At 36.5% G+C, this 26,728-nt stretch overlaps 1 protein-coding gene across 1 annotated transcript; it reads left to right on the plus strand.

The window, feature by feature from the left end:
- On the plus strand, positions 1 to 26,265 carry LOC131428699 (uncharacterized). The gene is made up of 4 exons (XM_058592746.1): positions 1 to 118; positions 21,635 to 22,972; positions 23,100 to 25,366; positions 25,437 to 26,265. The coding sequence occupies exons 2-4, from the start codon at positions 21,653 to 21,655 to the stop codon at positions 26,263 to 26,265; spliced, it is 4,416 nt and encodes a 1,471-aa protein (XP_058448729.1). The 5' UTR covers positions 1 to 118; positions 21,635 to 21,652.
- Positions 26,266 to 26,728: the final 463 nt, after the last annotated feature.

Consider the following 26,728-nt stretch of genomic DNA (forward strand, 5'->3'; position numbering starts at 1 on the left):
ACTACATAAAGCAACACGCTTTTTACATATCAGCAGCTTGTCAAGTTCAGGATAACAATTCAAGTTCATTTCATTAATATTCAGTTATAAAATTTGATAATACGAGTTCGTTCAAACTGTAAGTAATGAATCCATGCAGACAGCAGCGATCGAAATTCAGAATCGGAGTGTATATCCAGTGGTGGTAAAACATCGATTTCGAACACGCAAAACGTGTTTGTTCCGAACCAAAAAGTGAACCATTATCGCGAGTATAAATTTGCCGATACCATCGTTCGAGCAAGCATCACCGAAGCAAGAACCGATGCTGATGGCAAAGGAACCGATGCTCTAGTTTGTGAGCCTATCGTTACTAGTATGTTCATGAACATCCGATTCAAGTACTATTAGGTTTTGAACGATGACGACACAAATGAACTGTCGATGAATCAAGTTCATCTTTGACAGTTGCCGTGTACTTGTTTTGTTTTGCGACTGCAAGTTAAAACTTGAAAAAATGACGAAAAAGTGCCTGTTAAAAACGTATTCCACAGTGAAAATAACTAAAAAGATTGCCCTGTATGAGTTTCCAGCATCAAGGAGCGACATATGTACGAATCTGTTGAGTGTGCGACTTGCAATTTCTACATTCGAACGATGAACTTCTGATGAACTTTTAAACTGTAAACAAGTACACGTCGACTGTCAAAAAAAGTTCATTCTGTTCATTTTTGTGAGGTTATGTCATGTTCGTGCAAAACCTAATAGGCTGTTGCTTCGGATGAACCGAACTTTGTCAGCTGCGGCTGGACGTTTCAGTTTTTGGGTAGCTTAGCAGAGTATGGTAATTTTGTACATTTCCAGCGAGCGTAGGGTGGCTCAATATGATAAATTGAAAATGTTTTAACATTTGCAAATTCGATATTGAATAAATTGGTGAGTCAATAGCAATTAAAATTGAGTAATTTTGGGCATTTACAACGAGCGTAGGGTGCCTGTATATGGAAAATAGGTAATTTTTTGACATATCTCATTTCGATGCTCTATTGATTAGTGAATAAATAGCAGTTCGAATTGGATGATTTTTTACATTTTCACCGAGCGGGGGTAGTGCAATACGGAAATTTGAAATTTTTTTGATTTTTACTAATTTGATGTTTTATTAAATATTGATTCAAAAGCAATTGAAATTTAACAATTTTGGACATTTTCAGCGGTGGTTCTATTTGAAAAATCGACAAAAATTGAATCTTAGACTAATTCGATGGTCTGTTGATTCTGGAAACAATAGCAGTTCGAATTGGATAATTTTTTACTTTGGTATCGAGCGTAGGGTCGACGACACGACCTGCCACTCGTCTATCAAAACTGTATCGTAAATTTAACTACCCCTCAGTAACTGGAAATGTCAAATCGGAAACGGTAGTGAATTTTTTTAAACTGGCAGCACAAGTTGATATATTTATTGTTTTTGAATAACAGTCACCATATCCTTGGTTACTGCATACCGAAGGCAAGATGAATGTAAACAAAACAAATTTCAGATCGGTTATTATATTACGGAACATTTTAATGGATTTACCTGACTCGAGCGGAATGTAAAAATTGAGGAGTATGAGTTATGTCTTTTATAAAGCCAAGTTCAAAATTCAGGTCTTGACATGAAACCGTTGTGTGAGAAGGAAGACATGGAAATGACCGACAACGAGCTAGTGCTCTGCGGTACCGGCATAACGTACGGTAAAATGATTTCATTGTGGAATTTCACTAGTAATCCTCGAATATTGGCCAACAAGGTGAAATACTGTTTCTACTGCTGCGCAATCAACCGACACAAAACAATTTTGACACCGGCATATTACACCGAATCCTACTGCCCAGAAAAGCTAGCAGTTGAAGTGTACGGATGAATCGCTGGAAGCAGATCATTGTCCTCGTTCGTTGGTTTCATCCATAGTTTCGATTAAATTCCGAAAATCGAGTTCATTTAAATGCATTTCTGCTTAATTTGGACAAAGTTGAACACTAATAGAACTATTCCACCGCTTTCAAAACATGTTTATTTGTTTTGGGGTTCCTTGGTAACTAGTCCATAGCAACTTAAACAGTGTTGCTCGAGAAGATTATTTTTATCATTTACAAGGGGTCGCTAGATTTGTGGTAACTGGCGGTGAATCGTTAGCGAACAGTTTTAATGGTGATTTTTCTTCGGAGTGCCTGGTTGTGTCGTCGGTAGGGTGGTGCAATATGAAAATTTGCATATATTTAGACTTTTGCTGATTTCATGTTCCATTTAATAGTGAATCAAAGGCAATAAAAATTTGATAATTTAGGACATTTTTGACAAGCGTAGGGTGGTGCTATTTGGAAAATTTTAAATTTTTTGACTAATGTCGATCCATTGTCCTATTAATTGATGAATCAATAGCAGTTCCAATAGGATTTCCAATTTACAGCGAGCGTAGTGTGGTCCTATTTGAAAAATGTTAGTATTTGAATTTGCGGATCCACTGCTTCATTGATTGGAGAATGAATCAAATTCGAATAGGATAATTTTTGACATTTTCAGACAGTAAAGTGGCTTAATAAAAAAATTTCCAGACAGTAGAGTGGCTTAATATAAAAATATGGGAATATTTTACCTTTTGCTAATTCAATGTTTAACTGATAGCAATTGGAATATTAGAACAGCAAGCGAACTTTACCATAAGCCGAATGAACAGCTTTTGCATATTTTTGCTAGGATAATATTTCTAAACAAATATGTACAATGCATTGGTGCTTGGTTCCCACTTTACTGCTGGCAAGGAATTGTAAATAGTTTAAAAATTACAATTTCTATATTAAGCCATCTAGAGCTCGCTGAGAATATCCCATTAACAAACGTCGCTCGCTCGCTAGAAACGTCCAAAATCATCCAATTCTACCTGCTACTGATTCGCTCATCAATTGAACATTAAAACAGCAATAATCAAAATATTTTCAAATTTTTATATTAAACCCCCCTATGATCGCTGAAAATGTTCTTATCATCATCATGAAAATCATCTTATTTGAACTGCTATTAATTCATCAATCAATAGAGCATCGAATTGGCATTAGTCAAAAACTTTACAATTATACAGATAGAACCATCCTATGGTCCTGAAAATCTCAAAAATGAGCAATTTGTATTTGTTATTAATTCACTATTAAATGAAACATTTTATCAGCAAAAGTCAAAATATTTACAAGTTTTCATATTGCACCATCCTACACTCACCGAAAATGCCCAAAATTATTCAATTCGAACTGCTATTGATCCAACAATCGAATTGGTATTAGCCAAAAATTTTACAATTTTTCAAATAGAAAAACCCTACGGTGGCAGATAATTTCCAAAGATTTTTAACTATTTAATAAATCATCAAATTAGTAAAAAAAATCCAAATGTTCAAATTGCGCCATTCTACGTTCTCTGAAAATGTCTAAAATTATCCAAGTTGAACTGCTATTGATTTAGCAATCAATAGAATATCAAATTTAAATACGTTCGTTGAAAATACCTGAGATTACTAAATTTTCTTTGCTATTGACTCACCAGTTTATTAAACATCGAATTTGCAAGAGTAAAAAAATTAGAGGGTTGTATTCAAGACACGACCGAGCACAATAACATTAAAAATGGAACGTTTCTAGGGTCTTCAAAATAAATACAAAAATAAAGATGATGATACACTAAACTAAAAACTTTTTCAATTGACTAATTACAAACTTGCTCTAGTTTAAGCGCTTAGATTGTTAGCGAATGATAAAATTGACAATTAGATTCTTTCTTGATAATTAATTCTATAAAATTTTGATCCCTTTCCACAATTTTTTACATTGTTAAAATTTTGAATAACGTCCTTTAACTAGAATTCAAAGTTACTTGAAAGCTCAATTTTAGATACAAACAACCTAAAGATTTGAACCTGAACAAATGAAACTGTTTCATTCTATGATAATAATCTTCGAGAAACGTACAAATTTATTAATTTTATAAACAGTTAATCGATCCAAGAGAAGATTTTATTTATTTTAACGAAAAATGTTGTACCAGTAAACTCAGTAATAGTGTAATTTTATTAATCCTTCTTCAAAATTGTCGATAATCTTCGGAAAGTGCCGGTAAATAATATGGCAACAATACGAGGAAGAAAAATGTGAAACAGTCCGCATAAAATATTTAGTTACTTACATTGATTTTCGCTTTGGCATATTAGGAATATACGGAATGGATACGCAACAAAATTTCGAAATTTTGTTCATATTGTAACTTGATGTTTTTAACACATGAATGAACATTTTTATTGTTACAATGCGTGTAGCCATCAGACGCTTATTGTTTTGAAGCAAATAATAATTAAACTGAAACTGGTGGTTAACCAAATTCTACGAGGGTTCCTATTCAAACGATACATGTAAAATCTCAAGTAAACTTACCTTGAGCTTATCTTTGATACTATATGATATTGCATCTAATAGTTCTGTATATGTGAGCCTGTGGAACTCATTTATACTACCAAACCGAGGAGGCCGCTTTTAGATAAGTTTCAGAATTTAATTTTGAATCTTTTGAAGCGGTTAATTCCTGGTGGGACAACAACTTGTTCAGTCACATTGTCACGTTTTGTTCGTATGGGAATGGAGATTTAAGTATGCAAACCGATCCGTTAACAAATTAAAACATTTTTAAACTTACAATATTGAAGCTTTGGAATCATTTAAATTAGGAAAATCCATTAACAAATCATCGAGGAACAAGTGCTGCAGATTGGATCCGAATTAGATCCATCGCCGATAATTCTAAATTAGCCTGATAGTTACCAGCTAACTAAAATAAAATACTCAATTCAAACCAATTTTTCAATGGTATGCAATTGAAATATTCAAATGACGTTATCTCATAAGTTTAAGTTAAATGTTTCCAAATCGATTGGTTGTTGAATTATATAAATCCATCAACAAATGACTGAGGTATGAGCGTTCAAAATTATGACAGAAAAATGTTACGCGATTAGTTTTGCATGTTTTAAATTGACACCCAGCCTCGGGAAGCGAAGTGTAAGGCATTTTTAATGGCAAAATCGACCAACTATTTGCTAAATACATGGGATATTTCAAAAGAACCGATAACCACGCTGATTCGGTTCTTCAATAGCTAGATGATATATAAGATATTCAAGCGAACACGAAGCGGTGTTGTGCAGACAACAGAAAATTTCACCAACACATAATGCAAAAGCGACAATCCAGCAAGTGAACGCATATACAATCCAGTCATCAGCTCACTGGACGAGCTACTTGTTTCATTCGCAGTCAAACATCAACTAGGCAAAGAAATATTATGCAGCCTATATTTATAGATTTCTCTTCATACTACGCAGAACGATGCGGTGTTTTTTATGCATGACGCAAAGCCTCCTATGCCGAACAAGAAGTTGACGTCATTTTGTAGAACAGGGATTGGTGGATGAAAACATAGGTCGATTCAAACCATTTTTTCAATAGTATGCTATTGAAATACTGAAACGACGTCGTCATACATGTTTAAGTTAAAAGTTTCCGAATCGATTGGTTGTTAAATTATAACAATCCATCAAGAAATGACCGAGTTATTAACGTTCAAAATTATGACACAAAAAGGTTACGCGACTATTTTTGAAACTTTTAATTGACACCCGGCCCCATATAGTGAAGAGTAAGGCATTTTTAATGCCAAAAATCCCTTTTCATATTGAGCCACTCTACGATTGCTGAAATGTTCCAAAATATTCAATTCTTATTGTTATAGATTCTATAACCAAAACCATAAAATTTGCAAAAGATCCAAAACATACTATTTTCCATATCGAGCCACCCTACGCACACTGATAATGTCCAAAATAATACCATTTGAATTGCTATTGATCGATTTATCAATCGAATAAAACAATTTTTTTTGTGCTTATCACGTGTGCATTGATAATTTCAAAACCAGGATGCGAGAACTGAAATCAACAAACTATCGTATCGAACGCAGTTTACTCGGCCCTCGCCGATGGTCCACCAACCGAACGGTTCGAATCAGATTGCTTTGCCGAACACCGAGCACAGAACACCTTCGCATTAACCGAGGGAATAGTTTTCGAACCTATCGCATGCTTACGCTCGGTGAACATTTTTGAGTAAATTTCCAGAAGCATCGGCGTTCGGTTCGCAATTTACCACCACTGTGTATATCTCGGTTGATTTTTCAATTTTTATTTTATTTTTTGTTGATTTTTTATAAGATTCGATGCGAACTCGCCTGAAGGCGACATATTCTCAAAAAAGGATGTTGCCAATGATTTTTTCGGGAAATGTGAGAACTGGATATCTTGTTAATATGATGTCTTTGGACAAACTTTCTTCGTTTGAAAATGTATTGAAACTTTTTATAGAGGCATTTTCTTTAACTGAAAGTGTAAAAAGAAATTACACACTAGAAATTTTTACTAAAGGTCTGGAATTAAAATTTTTCTTCAAGATTTTTTTCAGTGTCGGAAAATAACCATCAATTATATTTTTGACAACATCCAAATATCCGCTCGAACCGTCAAATTTCTACTAAAAGTTAAAATAATTCTCGAGACGGTCCACGGCCTTAGAGGTGGGAACTTTCCTATATTTGAAGTGTTGTTTTTTCTGATGAAAAAAATATTGCCAATAAACAATACGACACTCAAATTAACAAACTGTTTATTATCATAGTAAACCTGAATACAACTGGGTTGATTTGTAAAATCAAGACATTGTAATACCTAATTCATAAATGTTGGCGAAATTATGGAATTAGCATTAAGATAAATTTGTTTCATTCTGCGTTTACATTTAGAGTTTTACAAAGATTGAAAATAAGCTTCACATACTCTTATATCAAAAGAATTTTTCTATATAACAGTGTGTGGGTATATATATATATATATATATATATATATATATATATATATATATATATATATATATATATATATATATATATATATATATATATATATATATATATATATATATATATATATATATATATATATATATATATATATGAACCGATTTTCACACTCAGATTCAAATGATTTTACGGTCTTACGGTCTCATAGATCGCTATTGAATTTTATCCCGATCCGATTTCTGGTTCCGGAATTACAAGGCAATATATTCAAATCTATGAGAAAATGCGCATTTAATTTTCTCGGAAATTTCTTAACCGATTTTTACAAACTAAGATGCAAATAAAAGGTCTTGAAATTGTTTAAACAGTTCCCAAGAAGATGATCCAGGTCCGATTTCCGGTTCGGAATTACGTGCGAAATTTTTGAAATTTTCAATTTCACGTGTATTTTTTCACAAGCAATGACGAGACGAGATTCATGTTTATAAAATTTACTGGTAAATTCATCTAGTTGGCAGACCTTGTTAGTTGTTGGATATATAAATCTACTTTGGGACTACTAGTACCCAGTTTCTACTTCCAAACGCACTGATAATAGTGAAGAAAAGCCTCAGAACCGGAACCATTTTTCGATTTCTCAGCAACGGTTAAACCGATTTTCACAATTCATGATTCAAAATAAAGCTCGCAGTGTCTTAAAAGGCACTGTGCAATTTCATCCAGATCCGACTTCCGGTTCCGAAATTATTGGGCAATAAGTATCAAAACTTTCAAACTGTCATACAAAAATATGCAAAATCGGTACGTGCTGGTACGAAAGAAGAAAACGAACCCGCCTAGCACACATCGTGGTTTGTTCAATATTGTACAGCGTGCAGGGTTGCCACATTTAAATCTATATTAACTTGACATAGCTGTTTATAAATCGAAAAGATGATGGTAGTTTTTACTAAAGAAAGTTTTTGATTTTTTTCAAGTTTGGAAAAAAACCGTGTCAGAAAAAAATCTTGTCAGAACATAAGTAATATGAGAAAGTCATCATTACACAACTAGGTGAATAGAAAAAAGTTTTCACATAATATTAACGTTGTTTGAGTGTGGATTTTCTATCTTTCGGGAATCTAATCATAAGCGGTAAACAGAAGTGGATTATAAACCACACCGGTACGTACATGTGTTGGTAAGGATTAAGAAATCCCAACCACTCGATTTCGTACACGCGGTAATGAAAATGATAATCGTAACAGGCTTTGAAAACAAGGCCAAGCACCAGGGCTTGTAATTGAAACAACGAATATTACCGAAAGAGTTTCATCGTCTGTGCTATTCATTCACCAGGGTGGCAAGTGAATTGCCGATTTCAATTTCCCGGTTTTTTCCCGGTTATCCCGGTTTTTTTAGATAAAAATTCCCGGTTTTTGAAACCGGCTCTAATCGCCCCTGTTTAATTTTTTTAAACATTTCTTAATTCAAACTTTAAACAGATATCCCATGTCCTAAAAGGATCATTGTAATAGGCCCGCTAATTGAGGATTCAAATACTTTCCAGGCATTTCGAAGTACAAATAAAAATATTCATTATAACATGTGCATATAAGAAAAGCATAAAGCCTTTTTCCTGTTATTCAGGGGTTTCGGTTACACGTAACCGATTTCTTCCGAGTGCACATGACTGTTCTTATTATTTTTTGGGTATACATATGATTGAAAATAAATCAATAAGGAATAACATTCCCAAAAACGAACGCTTGCCACTCGGAGAAAACAACAACAATCTATGCTTGCAACTTCAAATCATTTTGTACCGAGCTTTCTTCGCTCCTTCCGGAAGTGAAAGTGGAAATCTCAGTTCGGCGAGGAAATTATAAACGGCATGATGGCCAAGGATGGCTTTTATCGTATCAAAGAACGCTCTCTACCAACTCTTCACACGATTCAATCAGTGCCATCAAAGAGAGACGGATATCATCTCAGCAACAAAACACCGTCATGCTTCATATAACATAGAATGGACACCAGTGCGAATGGGCAGGTAAATCAAATGATAGCAGTTAAAATGCACAATATATCGATCTGTTTTTTCCTAATAGGATTCTAAATGCTCGTAGAGCAATCAGAAAAAAAATCAAAAAGTACGAGTTCTCCATGATGAACTCTCCGCTGGTTTTAAACCAGTTTTATTTCCAATAGCTTAACTAATTTATCTATATGATAAATCCTTCTACAATTGATCTCATTCTAGCAGATCAATCAATATCATTCAGGGTTTCAAATTAAGCAATGATTAGTTCATTTAGTTATATATTCTACCAGCTTAGAACTAATCGACTAGAATACTATCGAATGTAAATCCTGAAATTGTTTGGGAAAATTGGATATGGCCGTATATAATTTAAATCATTATCTTATTGAAGTTCCAAAAGCTCAAACCAAATTTAATTCACCTTTATCTACATCAATATCAACGTTATTGTGATCCTACTATGGAATAGTTGAGGACCTTTAAAAGAACAAATCTATTCATTTTCTAAATCTTTCTAAGATTCTATACTGGTCCTCAGAAACCAGTTTCAACTCTCAAAAAACGAACTCAAATACTTCCTGTAAACGGTGAATAAGATCAAAGTTGACAATTCTTCCAATTTTGCGAGTCCTTTTGACATCTAACAGAAATATAAGCATAACACAAGTATTGTCTCAAGATGACATTACTGAGACAAATTATGACAAGGGCAATCATTAGCAAACTTAAAAACATGAATGCTCCTAAAAATGTGCAATAATTTTATTAAAATCTTCCCTATGTTATCTTGAGATTTTGCCATACATTTTGCAGCTGTGTTGAATACTTATTCAAGAATATAATAAAAATCTAACAGAAGCATCCAAATTATCCTTATTTTTCAAAATGAGATTTCATTATGCTGTTATTGATAACAACTAAAAAAACTCTGATGCTTTCTGTTTGATTTAAAACTACCTGCAAGCCTCTAAAAATCGTTGGACGAGACAAGGGGTGTTGGCCCAATTTCCAATAGTCAATAAGTTATTTCAACACTTGTACTGAACATTTCGCTCAAACGCAAACTTGGGTATTGTCTTCTACTTTTCAATTGTTGAAAAACATCATTATGCTAACAACTGTTACTCTTATGCGAGCTAGTAATATTTTTCCCGGTTTTTCACTAAAATTCCCGACTTTTTCCCGGGTTTTCCCGGTAAAATCAAATTCCTGACTTTTTCCCGGTTTTCCCGATTTTCCCGGTCACTTGCCACCCTGATTCACATTCGTATGTTAGGTAGAATTCACAGCGCAACCCAAGCAATGAGAGCTGCTTCGTTCGTTCATTAGTTCATTAAGATGTGCCCCAGCTGATGAGTATGTTTCATGAGCTTAGCATTTGATGAATGGTTCTCATTTTGAAGACATCTATGAGAAAACTAGATTCATAATTTATAGTTCCGATGAATATTATTTCAAAAAATATTGCTTCTAGTCGACGACTCCTGTCACTCGTCTATAAAAACTGTATCGCAAATTTAACTACCCCCAATAACTGGTAATGTCAAAAATAAATTGAATATAATTCTGAGAGAAATAACAAACACAATCAAAAATGGCTTATCTCGTGGTGTGTACGGTTGTTGCGTATGATAATTTCACTATCATGCACTGAGGAAAAGGCACTAAGAGTTTCAAAAGTAAATATTTTATGAACCAAGTAAAAATCCATTCCGTTAAGAAATGTTCATCAAAAGTTTTAAGCAAGGGGGGGATTACTTCTGATATACTTAATATATTAACAAAATTAAGTGGTAAAAACTCTGAAATGCAGTTCTGTTTTAGTTCCGTGTACCATTTACAGTTCACGTTTTTCAGTGCGCACACTTAAAAAATTTTACATCTTATTAGATGCACATAAATGGAGCGTCGCAATTCACGCAAATTTACGTGGAAGAACATTTAATATTGTGTCTAAAACTCCATGACATGAAATTCATTGAAATAAAAAAAAAATTTGTAACAACCCACCGCGACTTGAACCGAGAATCATTGGATCACAAGTTCGTCTGATAATCGACTGAGCCACAGAAGCATGCATCTGCATGGCCGGTAAAAGGTGCATTTAAATTCATACAGTCGCACCTGCTAACAGAATGCAAGTTACAGTCGAAACCAGTAAAATTCAAGCTAATCTAACATTAAGTCATTAAAAATGAAATTTTCCGTTAGTTCCGTTCCGTTCCGACAAATTAGGTCTTTATGAATTACATCATATGAGGGATTAAGTCACCTGTAAAATTCAATTTTTTTAGAGTGTGTGTATCGTATAGACTATAAATTAACTGCCCATTTCGAAATTAAATTGTCATTTTTGCGAATTGGCTATAAATTAGATTTGCATTTTTGAAGTGATATGACCCTTGGTTCTATGATTTTAGTTGTTCTCTGGATACAAATTTTTAACTTCATGTAATGATTTGGCTTAAGCCGCTTACGAAGCTTATGAATAGAACTCTGAACCCGACTTTTGAACCGAAGCCCTGAGGGCTGAATGGCATATACCATTCGACTCACCTCGACAAACTGAGCAAATGTATGTATGTGTGTATGTGCACGGAAAGACCGAAATCAGCATTTTGGCGAAAAAATTAGTTGATTTTCTGATTTTAGTTAGTTATTTTTTGAGACAACTGAAAAATCTTACTTTTGCTAATTTAGATTTTCTAATTCTAGTTCCCTTAATAATAATAAAATATTTGTTGAAATGGCTATTTTTTTGTCGTGAATACGACTTACTTTACTATGGGGCGCCTTTTCAAAATTAGCCATATGGAAGAATGGGCAGAACTTAATCGCGAATATCTCGACTTGTATTAATGGTAGCAACATAATTCTTTCACCATTTCATCAAAAATATGATCAGGAATTCAGGATAATATTTTGAACAGTGTGCGATAACCACAAACAACTCAAAAATTAAGTTTTCTTAAAATTTGAAAACAACGCGGAAAACTTTTTACTTTCGCTTGGGTTTTTCGCGCAAGGACGACGATTTTGAGATAGTCAGGCACATATCTTCAACTGAATGCGTATAAAAGGGGAACCGTGGTCGAAAATCGATCATTTCTTCTTGTGCGTTCGATGGAAGCAGACGTCGTGGGAGTGGAATCATCAACCAGCAGCGAGAGAGAATGCACCTTCTGCGTGGTTAATAAAAACCTCAAACGCTCAGGTCGCATCTCTCATTCGCTTGCTGGCCATCGAGGCGCGAGGACCAGCCAGCAGCAGCAGCGGGAGTTAAACTTTCCACCAGCAGCGAGAGAGAATGCACCTTCTGCGTGGTTAATAAAAACCTCAAACGCTCAGGTCGCATCTCTCATTTGCTTGCTGGCCATCGAGGCGCGAGGACCAGCCAGCAGCAGCAGCGGGAGTTAAACTTTCCACCAGCAGCGAGAGAGAATGCACCTTCTGCGTGGTTAATAAAAACCTCAAACGCTCAGGTCGCATCTCTCATTCGCTTGCTGGCCATCGAGGCGCGAGGACCAGCCAGCAGCAGCAGCGGGAGTTAAACTTTCCACCAGCAGCGAGAGAGAACGCACCTTCTGCGTGGTTAATAAAAACCTCAAACGCTCAGGTCGCATCTCTCATTCGCTTGCTGGCCATCGAGGCGCGAGGACCAGCCAGCAGCAGCAGCGGGAGTTAAACTTTCCACCAGCAGCGAGAGAGAATGCACCTTCTGCGTGGTTAATAAAAACCTCAAACGCTCAGGTCGCATCTCTCATTCGCTTGCTGGCCAGCAGCAGCAGCGGGAGTTAAACTTTCCACCAGCAGCGAGAGAGAATGCACCTTCTGCGTGGTTACAACCTCAAACGCTCAGGTCGCATCTCTCATTCGTTTGCTGGCCACCAAGGCGAGAACCAGCAGCGACTGAAACTGGATTCTGAGTGTTATTGGATCTAAATTTAGGTCTTGAACTCAGGGTCCAGTTCTCTATTCCAGACTTCTATTCGGTTGTTCTTAAAACCATAATAATACTCCTAAAGAATTATGCGGAATTTACTTTACTGTACCTCTATACAACCCATTTTTGTCGTGAATACGACTTACTTTACTATGGGGTGCCTTTTCAAAATTTACCCTCTGAGAGAGTGATAAGAATCAGAACGCGTTCTAAGGAAGAGAACAAAATATCTTCTGCTGTACAACAAATCGTCCGGGAAAAATGTTCCGAAAAGTGGTGAATATCGCAGTGAGTTCCTCAATTTGGTCCTTGTGAATGCTAGAAACGAGTCCCTTCAGCATATTGATAGTTTCTTTCAATAAAATATGCAAATCCGAAATGAAATAATCGACATTAAAATTCTGTATGCGGCTATTTTTATAGCCGTTAGGACCGCCCATTAGTGAAAAAGCTACAAACGAAATCAGGTAGAAACAAGCCTCTCAACAAAACTTGAATCAGTTTGGATTGTATCGCCACTGCGAGCAGATGTGTTTTGTGTCGTCTGCACGCTTTCGACAAGAGCGATTACGTCACAGCTGCCAGTCATTAGCATTGGGAAAAAAACAACGATGGAGAGCATTGCACAATATCAGCCGTTCTAATGGCTCTAAAAGTTTTCTAAAGAACTATTAGGATTTGTTGTTCGCAAATCGTAGGGAAATATCCTCAGTTTACGGCAAATCAAGAACAGTTTGCTTAGATTTGTGCACTTTTCGCTGTGTGAAACTCACAGTAATCGAGATCAAGTGAAGCTTTCTTTGTTTTTGCGAAAAATGTTCCAGAGTTTAATGTCGTAGAGAATTACGCAATTTGACTTTTCTGAATGCTAGAAACGAGTCCCTTCAGCATATTGATAGTTTCTTTCAATAAATTATGCAAATCCGAAATGAAATAATCAACATTAAAATTCTGAATGCGGCTATTTTTATAGCCGTTAGGACCGCTCATTAGTGAAAAAGCTACAAACGAAATCACATAAAAAGAAATCTCTTAACAAAAATTGAATCAGTTTGGATTCTATCGCCCCTATGAGCAGATGTGTTTTGTGTCGTCTGCACAGCTAGTTTCGCTTTCGACAAGAGCGAATTCGTCACAGCTGCCAGTCATTAGCATTGGGAAAAAACAACGGTGGAGAGCATTGCACAATATCAGCCGTTCTAATGGCTCTAAAAGTTTTCTAAAGAACTATTAGGATTTGTTGTTTGCAAATCGTAGGGAAATATCCTCAGTTTACTACAAATCAAGAACAGTTTGCTTAGATTTGTGCACTTTTCGCTGTGTGAAATTCACAGTAATGGAGATCAAGTGAAGCTTTCTTTGTTTTTGCGAAAAATGTGAAAAAGGGGAATGCGTGCATAATTCATACAATTGATATTCGGAAGTGTTAAGGAACATGTCAGTTGTTTTCGTATTCACGACATCCAGTTATGTCTCTGACATTACCCACCCGCCTTTTTAAGTTGAATTCACCAATTAAACGTGCTGTCATTTCTTAGCTAAGGCACACTTTATATCCATTCAAATAATTTTTTAGTTGAATTAGAGAATTAAAACGTTGTTTTCAACCAACATAAATGGTTGAATTGGTTTCTGCAATTTGCAGCTATATGGCGCTCTGTCACCGAAAAAACGTTAACACCGTAATTTCTACTAGCCACTAGACGGCACACTACTACCGAAAAAAATTCAGTCGCGGTTTTCTTTCTTATATTGGTCTTTCCTATATTTTATAGAAGAAAAAGAAATAAGCGAAACATAAACTTCTTTTTGAAAATTTTTCTTCTAAATCGCTGCTTTCTTCATTCGACTTCGCGAAATCGACTCTCTCACTGAAAACTTTGAGCATTCGGAAAACAAAAACCGAATACAAGTAGTACACCGGACGGCGTAGCCCGGAATGTTAGAAGATACAAAAAACATCATTTGACGTGTACAATTAGAGTGCAACATTCGAAACTCACTTCACTGTTTCGCGTAAAAACATTATTACCCACAATCGCTTCAACTGCGCACAAATTCTGAATAAATACATTTTCCACTAACAGTTTACGTCATTTTCACATATCGGTTTAAAAATTTATATATGGCTATATCGTAACACATCTAAACAATTTGCAAGCAGTTTCAACAAGACTGTCCCTTTTAGCTTTTTAATGGATTGTTTTGCTTTGACACTTCTCATGAGTTTTTGGCTAATAAACTTGTTGATAAAACCAATTTCTTTTGTTTTCTTTGTGCTGTCCTTCAGTAATGACAGTGATAGATAAATAGAAACAAATTTTCTGATTTTAATAACGAAATTAGTTGTCAATGAGAATTTCGTGTTGGATTGAAATATTGCTGGTTTGTGTCCAGAATATTCGCCAACTAAACACATTCTCTAAAAATAAGAGTTTTTTCAGCAAAGTAAATTCTCAATTTTAACTAATCTTATAGTTATTTTGGAAATTTTATTGTTAAAATCAACCAATTCAAAAACAGTAATACGAATTAGGCGCAGAGCTAATTTCGGTCGTTCCGTGTGCGTATGTGTATGCAATGTTTCTTGCACCAACTTTTCCTGAATTTATTTGGATCTGGCTTTCGGTTCCGAAATTATGAGGCAAATTGTGCAGAAAAAAGTGCACCAGTTTTTCTCGGAGTTTTGAGTTAAAATATGCAAAAAATAAAAATATGGTTACTAACTTTTCTCAGAGATAGCGTAACCGACTTTTACAAACTTATATTCAAAGGAATGGTGCTATGGTACTATACAAACCTTCTGAATTTAATTTAAATTCAACTTCTGATTCCAGAGTCATAGGATAAAGTGTTTAATACCATCACGTAAAGGGACGAAACAAGAAACCGCCCTCTCAGCAGGCCGTTCAATTTTGTTGATTTTTTAGCGCTTGTTGAACGACATATTGCACGAAATATTCGTTCAATTTGCTCGAACGGTTTGTTGTTGTTTTTTCTCTTGCAAAAATAGTGTGAACATTAAGTGTTACCTTTACATAGAAAGAAAATTTGTTGTTATTCTACGTGAAGTAGAAGTATTGTGCAGGTATGTATTGTTAGTTTAAACAAATAAGTGGAAAAAACTTCAGAAATTCTGCAGTAAAACTAGTCCAACGGGGCTCCAACTCCTCATGTTAAAAATGGCTCAACAATGGACCTCTGTCTGCCGGGTTTGTTGAACGAAAAAAATGGCATTCGGTTCAACGGTCTGTTTCAAAATCGGCAAACGAAGGACCCGTGTTGGCCTCCCGTTGAACGATTGATTGGACTTTCATTGGACCAATGATTCAACGTATTGGACCAATGAAGGACCACCGTTGAACGTTTTTTTCTAAGTGGGCGTAAAAATATTCTAAACTGGCCTCAAATTTACTCCATTCGGTAACCATTATCAGTTGACGGCCAAATAAATTGATTTCGGCTATTTGGGTTCCCAGTTTCCGATACCGGAGGCACCGGAAATAGTGATCATATTAAATTATTTTGAAGAATACCGCAGTATTATATGTGATAGTATGATTGATATGAGAAAGTTATTCCAATAGGAGTATTAAACCAGTTTTTTAAGTAATTTTCAACGAAACGATGTACTCACACATGGAGAGCCTCAGCAGAAATGACTATCGGCTGTCAACAATTTAATGAACAACTTTTTTTCAGATTTTACTACAGTAATGTTTACATCAGAAGTGTCTCTCACTGAATTGGTTGCCATGGTTTTTGGTAATACAGCGATAATGGTAATTATAGTTAAGCATAACTAATTCGGTTGTAACTCCAAATTGATAATTTTTTAGTCAATTGCAAAAGCTGTCATTTGGTGTGCCATCGCATGTACCACATTGTTATCGCTCACAGGTTTAGAATTCAGCCGGCTGGTTCATTGGGTTTATACTGGAAACCCTATCGGAGATAGTTGAGACGAACGAAAAACGAAATCGAATTTGGAATCCAAACTCTAGGCAAATTTGTTGGGAAGAACTATTGATAACTGTGCTGGCCCTTGTTTCCGTCGTGACTACCAATATGGAAGACAAGTTGCCAGCGTGGTGTGTTCATAGTAGCAAGGCGTATATTCATTTACACCAAATTCCTGGATTTTAGGAACTTGTGCTTAAAGAAAGAGAAGACTGCACTCGAATGGTGTGAAGGAGCTGTTGCATTTATCGAAATATGTGGCGGTTTAGCAAGATTATTTCTTAGTGAAAGCATACGGATTGTCGAAATTATTAACAGCATTTTAAAACTGATCTGGGTGGGGATTTGCTGCTATTCAATGACCCGCCAAAGAACTATTGATAACTTGGTTTGATCATTAAAAGTTTTAATATATGAATTTATTAAATGCTTTTTATGCTTGTAATATCACATCCAGAAAACTGCTTAGTTTTCATCGCGGCGAAAAAAGATACCTGTGTGGTTCTATGCGATCTTTCATATTGCGAGACCACGTTATCACGTGGTACATCTATTCGGTGACCGGGCCCGAACTTTTTCAGGGCCAAAGGCCTTGTGGTTTGTTTGAATTTCGTTCAAATCCGACTACCGGTTGTGGAATCACAGGATGATATGTGAAAAAGAAGAAAATATGTGCACTAACTTTCTCAGAGATGACTTAGCCGGTTTTCACAAATTCAGATAGAAATCTTAAGATGACAAAGGTGATGAGAGCTTATACTTTCAAACCATAATATAGAGCGACGATGCAAAAAATGTTTAAAAAATCTTCTAAATTGTAATCAAAACTAATCGTATTCGTATTCACGAATCGTTTGTTTTTGGGCATTATAACTGACTTCAGCTCAACCGGCCCCGAACTCCGGTTCCGAAAGTACCGGAAGTAATCATAGCTATTCGGAGTATATAGGTTGGTGGTTATTAGGGTGGAACAAAATATTGATATCAGCTCCACCAAACTTTTCGTGTTCCTTTTGGGTCCCATGAGCAAACTAAATTTTCGCGCCCGCGGTTTAAAGTTTGTATGAGATTTAATATAGAGAAATTCACTTTTAACAAAAAAATCGGCTGAAGATCAACCTATGAACTCCAAAAATCAGTGCATGGAGGACAGCAAAACAATCCGACATTTGTAGAAAAAGTTATTAAAGGAAAATCAACTCAAGGTCCGAACAATGGGTCACTCCTTAATATATCTAGCACCACTGCTGCTAGTGGTGGTAATATTATTAGCGACCCTTACACGAGCATTATTTTTGTCATTTTTAATGATGACTAAGTAATGATGTATTTCAAATTTGATAGAAATCTCGTCATTACTGCACCATTTCACGTTCATTAAAATGATATTATTTTTTAGTAATGACATTTTTAATGACTCGTGTAATGGCCGCAATTGTCCTTTCTTTTATTATGCTATAACGGTTGCTTTGAGTTGTTTGATGTCTTCACAAAAATTTTTCAGCTGAGTATGAGGATTAGTTTTAAGTGGCAAGCCATGTTCCCAAACTCACTGTAAAGACACAAAAAAAAGTCTAAATTTTTAATTTGATGAAATAGGTTCTTGGAATCTTATACAATATTTTAGATAAACTCAAATCCAAAAACTTTGCCGAATATATAAACTGTATCTCTTATAGTTTAGAAGATATAAATGGTACTATTTTATATAAACAAAAACACAATTTACATGGCTTTTTGTGACTTTATAGTAAGGTTTGGATCATTAAACATAATCTTTATACTCTGCTGAGTAACTATCGTGAAGACATCAAACAACTCAGATCAACAGTTATAGTACATTAAAAGGAAGTCACATCATATTACTTTCACTAGCAGCAGTGGTGCTAGATATATTAAGGGATGAGCCATTGTTCGGACCTTGTGCCGGTTTTTCTTTAATAACTTTTTCTAAAAACGTCGGTTTGTTTTGCGGTTTTCTATAGTTTTCTTCACCGTTAAATTTCCTACGAAAATAACACATGCACTGATTTTTAGAGTTCATAGATTGATCTCCAGCCGATTTTTTTGTTTAAAGCAAATTTCTCCATATTAAATCCCATACAAACATTAAACCTCGGGCGCGAAAATATAGTTTTTTCGATCGAGCTAAAATTTTGCATGGTGCTTATGGGACCCAAAAGGAAAACGAAAAGTTTGGTGGAGCGAGAAAATAAACCTTTTCATCTTTTTCCCATACAACCTTGCCCCACCCTAATGGTTATATACCTCGATCACTGCGCTCCTCTTCTTCCAATGATATGCCCAACCCGTCGTAATCATCTAATTTTAGCAGTGTATATGACGTGGTTCTCTAAGCAGCTGTTGCAACTCGTGGTTCATACGCCGTTTCCACGTTCCACTTCCATCCTCCATCTGCACTCTGACACATATGGTTCAAAAACACTTGAAAAGCAAGTTGATCCTCTTCCAACATGGTCCAGGCCACGTAACCATAGAGAGCAACCAGTTTAATGAGCGTTTAGTAAATGGTCAATTTTGTGCAGTGACGTACTCGCTCGAAGGGTTACAGGTGGAGCAACCTTTTTATTTTGTTCGCAAAACCAATATCCTCACTTAAATTCATTTTAGATTTTTCGAGATAGATAATTCTCGGTTGATTTTCAGAAGGCCGTAACAGCAAGTGACAATTTCTCTTTGTTTACTTTCTCTTCTATTAATTACCAAGTGGTTTACACGTTTATCACTCAACTCTTTGCATAGAATGATGCTCGAAACGTTCGACTTCCAAACAGAACTGTGAAATCCAAGAAAATCTTTTTAGATCACATCACAATAATCGAAAGAGAGAGTGAACAAAGAGAAACTGTCACTGGCTGTTACGGCTTTCTGGAAAATCAACCGAGGATTGTGCAGATAGATTTTCCCGCCAAATACAGATTTTGAGAAAAAACCAGTTGGCAGCTCTGCCATCAACTACTTTTTCTCCAGTGGGGATGAACGGTTTTTAGGTTTTTGCCCACCATCCAGAGATGCCATTTATACAGATTTATTTGTATTATACAGATTTTTACATACGCTTACTGAATACAGATTTGATGCAGATTTCTTAAATTTAATACGAATCTCCCAAGAAGCAAAATGAAAACTTTTTTCGTATAATCCAATCCACGTGCGAATGTGTTGGTGTTTCTATCCTCAGCTGTTGACAGGTTACTGCTAGTGTGAGTATGTCGAAATAACCCAGTGAATTTTGTCGAGCCGCATCGTGCCAATTATTGAAGACATATATGCAATAAAAAACACTGCAATGCCAAGAGAACAGTTGAGCAAGACATAAAATCGTTCATGAAACTCTATATCACGTCTTCTACTTGGTTCATTAGTTCATAGCTTACGATATTCTATATGTATTTTTCGCAGTGTATGATTATGAGTCAAAAATGTTTTACCTTAGTCATAAATCAAATATACATAGATTTCCCAGTGTAATAGTAATGTAGGTGAGCAACCCGTGACACCGAAAGCGCCGTCTGGTGGAGAATGGGTGCGTAAATGCTCCTAAAATGCATGCAAAAAGTTGCCTGCGCATTTAGCGCAACCACAGTAGCTAATGGAAAAAAGTACACCCGTTTCTCACTTGAGGTGCTGTTAGTGTCACCGTACAGTGAGAAATCTATATTTATTTGATTTATGCCTCAGTATAAAATTGAACCCACAACAAACTTCGCTTCGGCTCGCACACATTCTAATTTCGTATATGAATAGCACTCTGCATCGGAGTGAGTAACTGAGACGTCAAATTGCTCAATGAGCAATCTATTAGTATTTGATTGCAGTGACGAGAAGCAAAGTCTTGGTCTCATTGAATCTACCATACAGCAATAATGTGTTGGAATAACATCATTTTATTGTTGAAATTTAATTTTGTTAGTGAATACAGATAAATACAGATTTTTTATAGAGAGTAATACAGATTTCCTACACCCTCATTGAACATAACTCAAAATTGAGTGACACATCACTCAAATTCATAAAAAGTGCACTGTGTGGGTACAAACGAATTCATAATGATCAATGCATAGCATGCCATGACAAATTGCGGTGGGTACAACTTCAACAGGTCAATCGCATTGTAAAAGAACTGTTTCACTCATTTCATCACGAACAACCATTCAGGTAAGAAGTGCACCGTACTGGGTGATTCCGTTTCCGATAAATAGTTATAAAATGCACAATGGCGATCCTGCCAGGAGTTGCAATTCAAATAGCATAGTTATTCAAAACGGAAACGGAATCACCTAAAGCAAAAGAAAATTGAAAATAACTGGAACAAGCGGATCATTATGGTCGCGCATCATAAGCGGACCAGGAAGGTCGCGCATCATAAGCGGACCAAGAAGGTCGCGCATCAAAGCGGACCAGGAAGGTCGCGCATCAAAGCGGACCAGGAAGGTCGCGCATCAAGGCGGACCAGGAAGGTCGCGCAATAAAATACATTAAAAAACAAAATGTTGACGATTTTTTTTTTTTTTAATTGAAAAAGGCGGATTCATAAAATCGCGCACCACATAGCGGATCTGGAAGGTCGCGCAAATATTTAAATATAAACGAGCGAACCGAAAACGTCTCGCACAAAGGGAGCAGGCAACGTGGCCGTGCAAAAAAAAAAAAAAAAAAAAAAAAAAAGAAAATTATTGAGCGGATTTTCAAATCGCGCATCGTAAAGCGGATCGTTAGATCGCGTACATTTCAGTAAGTTATCTCACGCATATATTTTTGTGTATAATTCCAGACCACAAAAAGGCGTAATATGGCAAACGACGGAAAATATGTCCGATTGGGCATTGGTGCAAACAATGCAGAGGATGAGTCGATATTTGACGACTCTGTTGAGCAGTCCGACAAGGAGTCGGCAACTTCAGTAACACCATGCAATTCGAGCACGTCGTGCACTTCGGCTTCCGATAGCGAGATTGAACTCAATAATGTTGATATCGATGCAGGAAATAATACAAATATTGAAGAGGTCCCGCTTCGCCATCACGATACACCAGAAAAAGTAAGTAAGGTCAAACGAATCGAGCGAATGGAAAAAATGATTGCGGGTTTAAATGAAGCTTTGCGTCGTTTCGAGCCTAAATCCACTTCAGTCGATAATGTCGATAACAGTTGGAACGTACCGAATGATGAAAACTCATTTCCAGCCAACTCAGGAAATTCATCTTCCAGTATTCGCTGGGATCATATGAAACCATTTTCCAGTGGCATTTCTGCTAACAAAATGTGGGAGGAATGGAACCGCTATATTGAAAATTTTGAAATAGCAGCTTCTCTTAGTAACGTGTGTGATGCTGTGAAGAGAACTCAACTGCTTTTCCTCTCAATGGGCAATGAACTGCAGGAAATTATCAAGGCAGCAAAGTTACGACCAAGCTTGAAAACCCCGAATTGTTACAAACTTTTTGTATCAAACATAAAAAATTATTTCCGCTCGATGACTGATACCGCAGCCGAGCACGAGGCTTTTTCCAGAATGAAACAAGAAAGTGAAGAAACTGCTGTCGCATTCCATGCACGATTGATGTGTAAAGTACGATTGTGCAATTATAGTATTGAAGATGAAGACCGATTTGTACGAGCACAGTTGTTAAATGGGTTGAGAAACCGAGAGATCGTTAAACAGGCACGGACCTACGGTTATGAAACAAACTTTATAGTACAATCTGCTACGAGAAATGAAGCATTCGAAATAGAGACACGGCAGCAAGACGGTTCCAGCGTCTTTGAACTCAGGAGTGCACTCAAATCGTCATTATACGACAAAAATTTTCGTAAACGGCCGAACATGGGTAATCGTTTTGGTGAACCGCAAATGAAACAAGCACGAAGTCATGAAATAATCCAACAACCTCAAGCCAGTCGATCGCGATGCACGCGATGTTTTTTGTTTAGTCACCGCAACGGACAGTGTCCAGCTTTGAAACGTAATTGCAACAGATGCGGCAAACGTGGACATTTCGTGGCAGCTTGTCGACAGAGGCATGTAAGCTTTGTACAGAACGAACGAAACACCGAAGTCCCCAAGCAATCCGTAATTTCGGACGTACAAAAACGCGAAGATTTTAATCAGGTACAGAAAGAATTAATCAGCACCTAAAAATATATAGAAATATTAATAATAATAATACTTGTATTAATAAGTTCAATACACAGATAATAAACAATCTCAACTCATTTAAAATATTTATTCTCATTAGGAAGTCAACACACTTTCTCTTGAAGATGTCTTGGTAGATTGCTCGATAGGATCCTCCAGCCCAATAAAGTTCCTGATAGACTCAGGGGCAGATGTAAACGTAATTGGGGGAAATGACTGGAAGTATTTGTATCAAGAAGTAAGATTAGGTTTGGCAAATCTTGAAATAATCAATGATAATGCCAAAAATAGACTTCATGCCTATGGAGCATGTGAGCCAATGCACATTAAATGCACCTTCAAAGCTAAAATAGAAGCAACAACAGGGTCAAAACCTATGAGCTCAGCTATTTTCCATGTTATCCTTGAAGGAGCTAGATCGCTTCTTGGAAGATCAACTGCAAGCGATTTAGGACTGTTACAAATCAATAGCAATATTAATCATTGCAAAGATGATAAAATATTTCCAAAAATGCCGGGTGTAAGAGTGGCATTCAGTGTCAACAAAAACGTGCCACCAACAAAAAGCGCCTATTACAATATACCAGCTGCATATCGAGATGCGGCAAGACAAAGATTGCATGAAATGCAAGCACGTGGAATAATAGAAAAAATCACATCCGCTCCAAACTGGATCAGTGGCATGTCCGCCGTAGCTAAAGGCAAAAATGATTTCAGACTTGTAGTTAACATGCGTGCCCCCAATCGTGCCATCAATCGTGAATATTACAGACTCCCGCTGCTCGATGAAATGAGAATAAAATTAAACGGGGCGAAGTATTTTTCAAAACTCGACATAAGTAACGCTTTCTATCATCTCGAGTTGGCAGAAGAATCTAGAGATATGACAACTTTCCTAGCCGAGGATGGCATGTACAGATTTACCCGTCTCATGTTCGGTGTAAATTGTGCACCTGAAATCTTTCAGCGTGAAATGGTTCGAATTCTTAAAGATGTTGATAACATTATAGTGTTTATTGACGATATTCTTATATTCGCTGACACGCTAGAAAAACTACGAGCAACAGTTAACACAGTGTTACAAATTCTTAGAAAAAACAATTTGACGTTGAACACAGCTAAATGCGAGTTCGACCAAACCAGAATAAAGTTTCTCGGTCACGAGCTGGACTCTGACGGATTCCACATAGATAACGAGAAAATAAAAAGTGTGCGCAAGTTCAGAGAGCCTACTACTTTGTCAGAACTACGTAGTTTTCTGGGGTTGGCATCGTTTCTTAGTCCTTACCTTGTAAATTTCGCTAATATATCAAGCCCATTATGGACTGTAACTTCTGGTAAGACATGGTCATGGGGACCAGATCAAAGCAAAGCGTTTGAAGAGCTCAAATCAAAAATCATAAACTGCACGTTATCATTGGGATTCTTCTCGGAGAACGATAACACTATATTATACACAGATGCCTCACCAGTTGCGTTAGGTGCTGTACTCACACAGGAAAACGAAAATCAAGAACGAAGAATCATAAGTTTCGCCTCTAAGGCCCTCACTTCGACTGAAAAGACATATCCACAGAATCAACGGGAAGCCTTAGGAGCAGTTTGGGCAGTGGAACATTTTTCTCACTTCCTACTCGGCAGGCACTTTACACTCCGTACTGATGCACAGGGGGTTACGTTCATCCTAAACCGATCACGGGAGGAATCTAAAAGAGCGTTGAACCGAGCCGATGGATGGTCGTTAAGATTAAGCCCATACAATTACAAAGTTGAATTTGTCCGTGGTATAGACAACATAGCGGATTCACCATCGCGGCTTTATCAGGGCAAAGATGAACCATTCAACGATGATGCCAGTCCATGGGAAATAGCGACGCTTGAAGCAAACCCTGTAGATTTCCTTACAATAGACGACATCAAATATGCCACCAGCAAAGATGAAGTTTTATTACAGGTAATCAGTGCACTTGAATCGGGTGTATGGCACAAAACCTTGCAAAAATATCACTTAATAGTAAATGATTTAACCATTGACAATGGTATTCTCATCAAAACCGGTTGCGCTATAATACCAAAAACACTCCAAGAGCGAGCTTTGGAAATAGCACACCGTGGTCATCCATCGATCGCAAAGATGAAAAGCATAATGCGACAACGTGTTTGGTGGTCCGGTATGTCCGGAGATATCAAGAAATGGGTAGACTCTTGTAAAACATGCTGTTTGAACGGAAAGCCAGAAAGACCCCCACCAATGAAACGAGTTTTTGCTCCAAAAGTAGCTTGGGAATCAATTGCAATAGATTTCAATGGGCCCTACATAAAATTTGGAGGAATTCTTATTCTTGTCATAGTTGATTATAGGTCTAGGTATGTATGCATGTATGTATGTACATATCTGTTCCTAATTTTAACCTCTTTCGCCGAGGTGCAATAATAGGTTTATCATCGCGCGACCAGTAAAGTCTACAAAATTTGAATGCATCCAAAAAGTACTCGATAATGTATTCGAAAAGGAAGGATATCCAAAAACAATAAGAACCGACAATGGACCCCCGTTTTGTAGTGAAGATTTTGCAAATTATTGTAAAAATCGAGACATAACACTTTCCTATTCGACTCCTCTATTTCCACAACAAAATGGTCTAGCAGAAAGCTGTATGAAACTGATAAATAAGGCCATGTCTGTAGCAACATTGAATAACACTAATTATATTGAAGAATTGAGCAAAGCAATTAATGCGCACAATGCCGCAGAGCACAGTATAACCTGTGTACCACCAGAGGAAGTGATGTATGGCCGTAAAATCAAACGAGAACTACCATTACTTCAACACAGGAGATCAGTTTTCGATGAAACCCGGTTAGAACACATGGATCGTGAGAAAAAGTTAACAGGAAAGTTAAGAGAAGACATCCGACGCGGCGCACGAAAATGCACTATTTTGCCAGGCGATGAAGTTGTTATTGAACGACAACACCGTTTGAAAGGCGACACGCGTTTTTCACCGACCAGATACACTGTAATTCAGCAGCGGAATGGAAGCCTTGTTCTCAATGACGGTTATGGAAAAATGACAAAACGTCATGTATCACAAACCAAAAAGATCGGTGAGTGGCGTAATACATATAAGAATGCGAAAATAGGAACCACTGATACAAACTGTTCAAGCACTAGTACATCACCCTCAGCAAACTTAACACCACGACCGTGTCGTACAAGGAAAACGCCAGCGTTCTTCAATGATTATATTCGCAATACAATATAAACTAATAATATACTAAAACGTATGAAAAAACACAGCAAATGAAATATTTATAACTCACCACAAATCACATATCCGTTTTTTATCATTTATGATATCGGATTTCTTTCAGATTCATCTCAAAAAAAAAATATCTCATTTTATTCGATAGGCAAATGAAGCCTTCATTTTTTTTAGTGTGCTTTTCTCTGAAATAAAAATAATAATGATGCAACATATATTACAAAAGATTAATTACCTATCATAAATTTCAATCGGTTTCATTCGCTTCAAAACAACAAAGCGCGAGTTTTGTGCATTCTCCTATAGGATATATATATACAATTTCAAAATCCAAGCGGTATTTTGTTGTTGTTGTTGGCTAGAAGATCGTAGCCAGGGATGCCATTTATACAGATTTATCTGAATTATACAGATTTTTACATGCACATACAGATTTCATACAGAATACAGATTTTGTAGATTT

The sequence above is a fragment of the Malaya genurostris genome, chromosome 2 (assembly GCF_030247185.1).
Source record: "Malaya genurostris strain Urasoe2022 chromosome 2, Malgen_1.1, whole genome shotgun sequence".
NCBI classification, from domain to species: domain Eukaryota; kingdom Metazoa; phylum Arthropoda; class Insecta; order Diptera; family Culicidae; genus Malaya; species Malaya genurostris.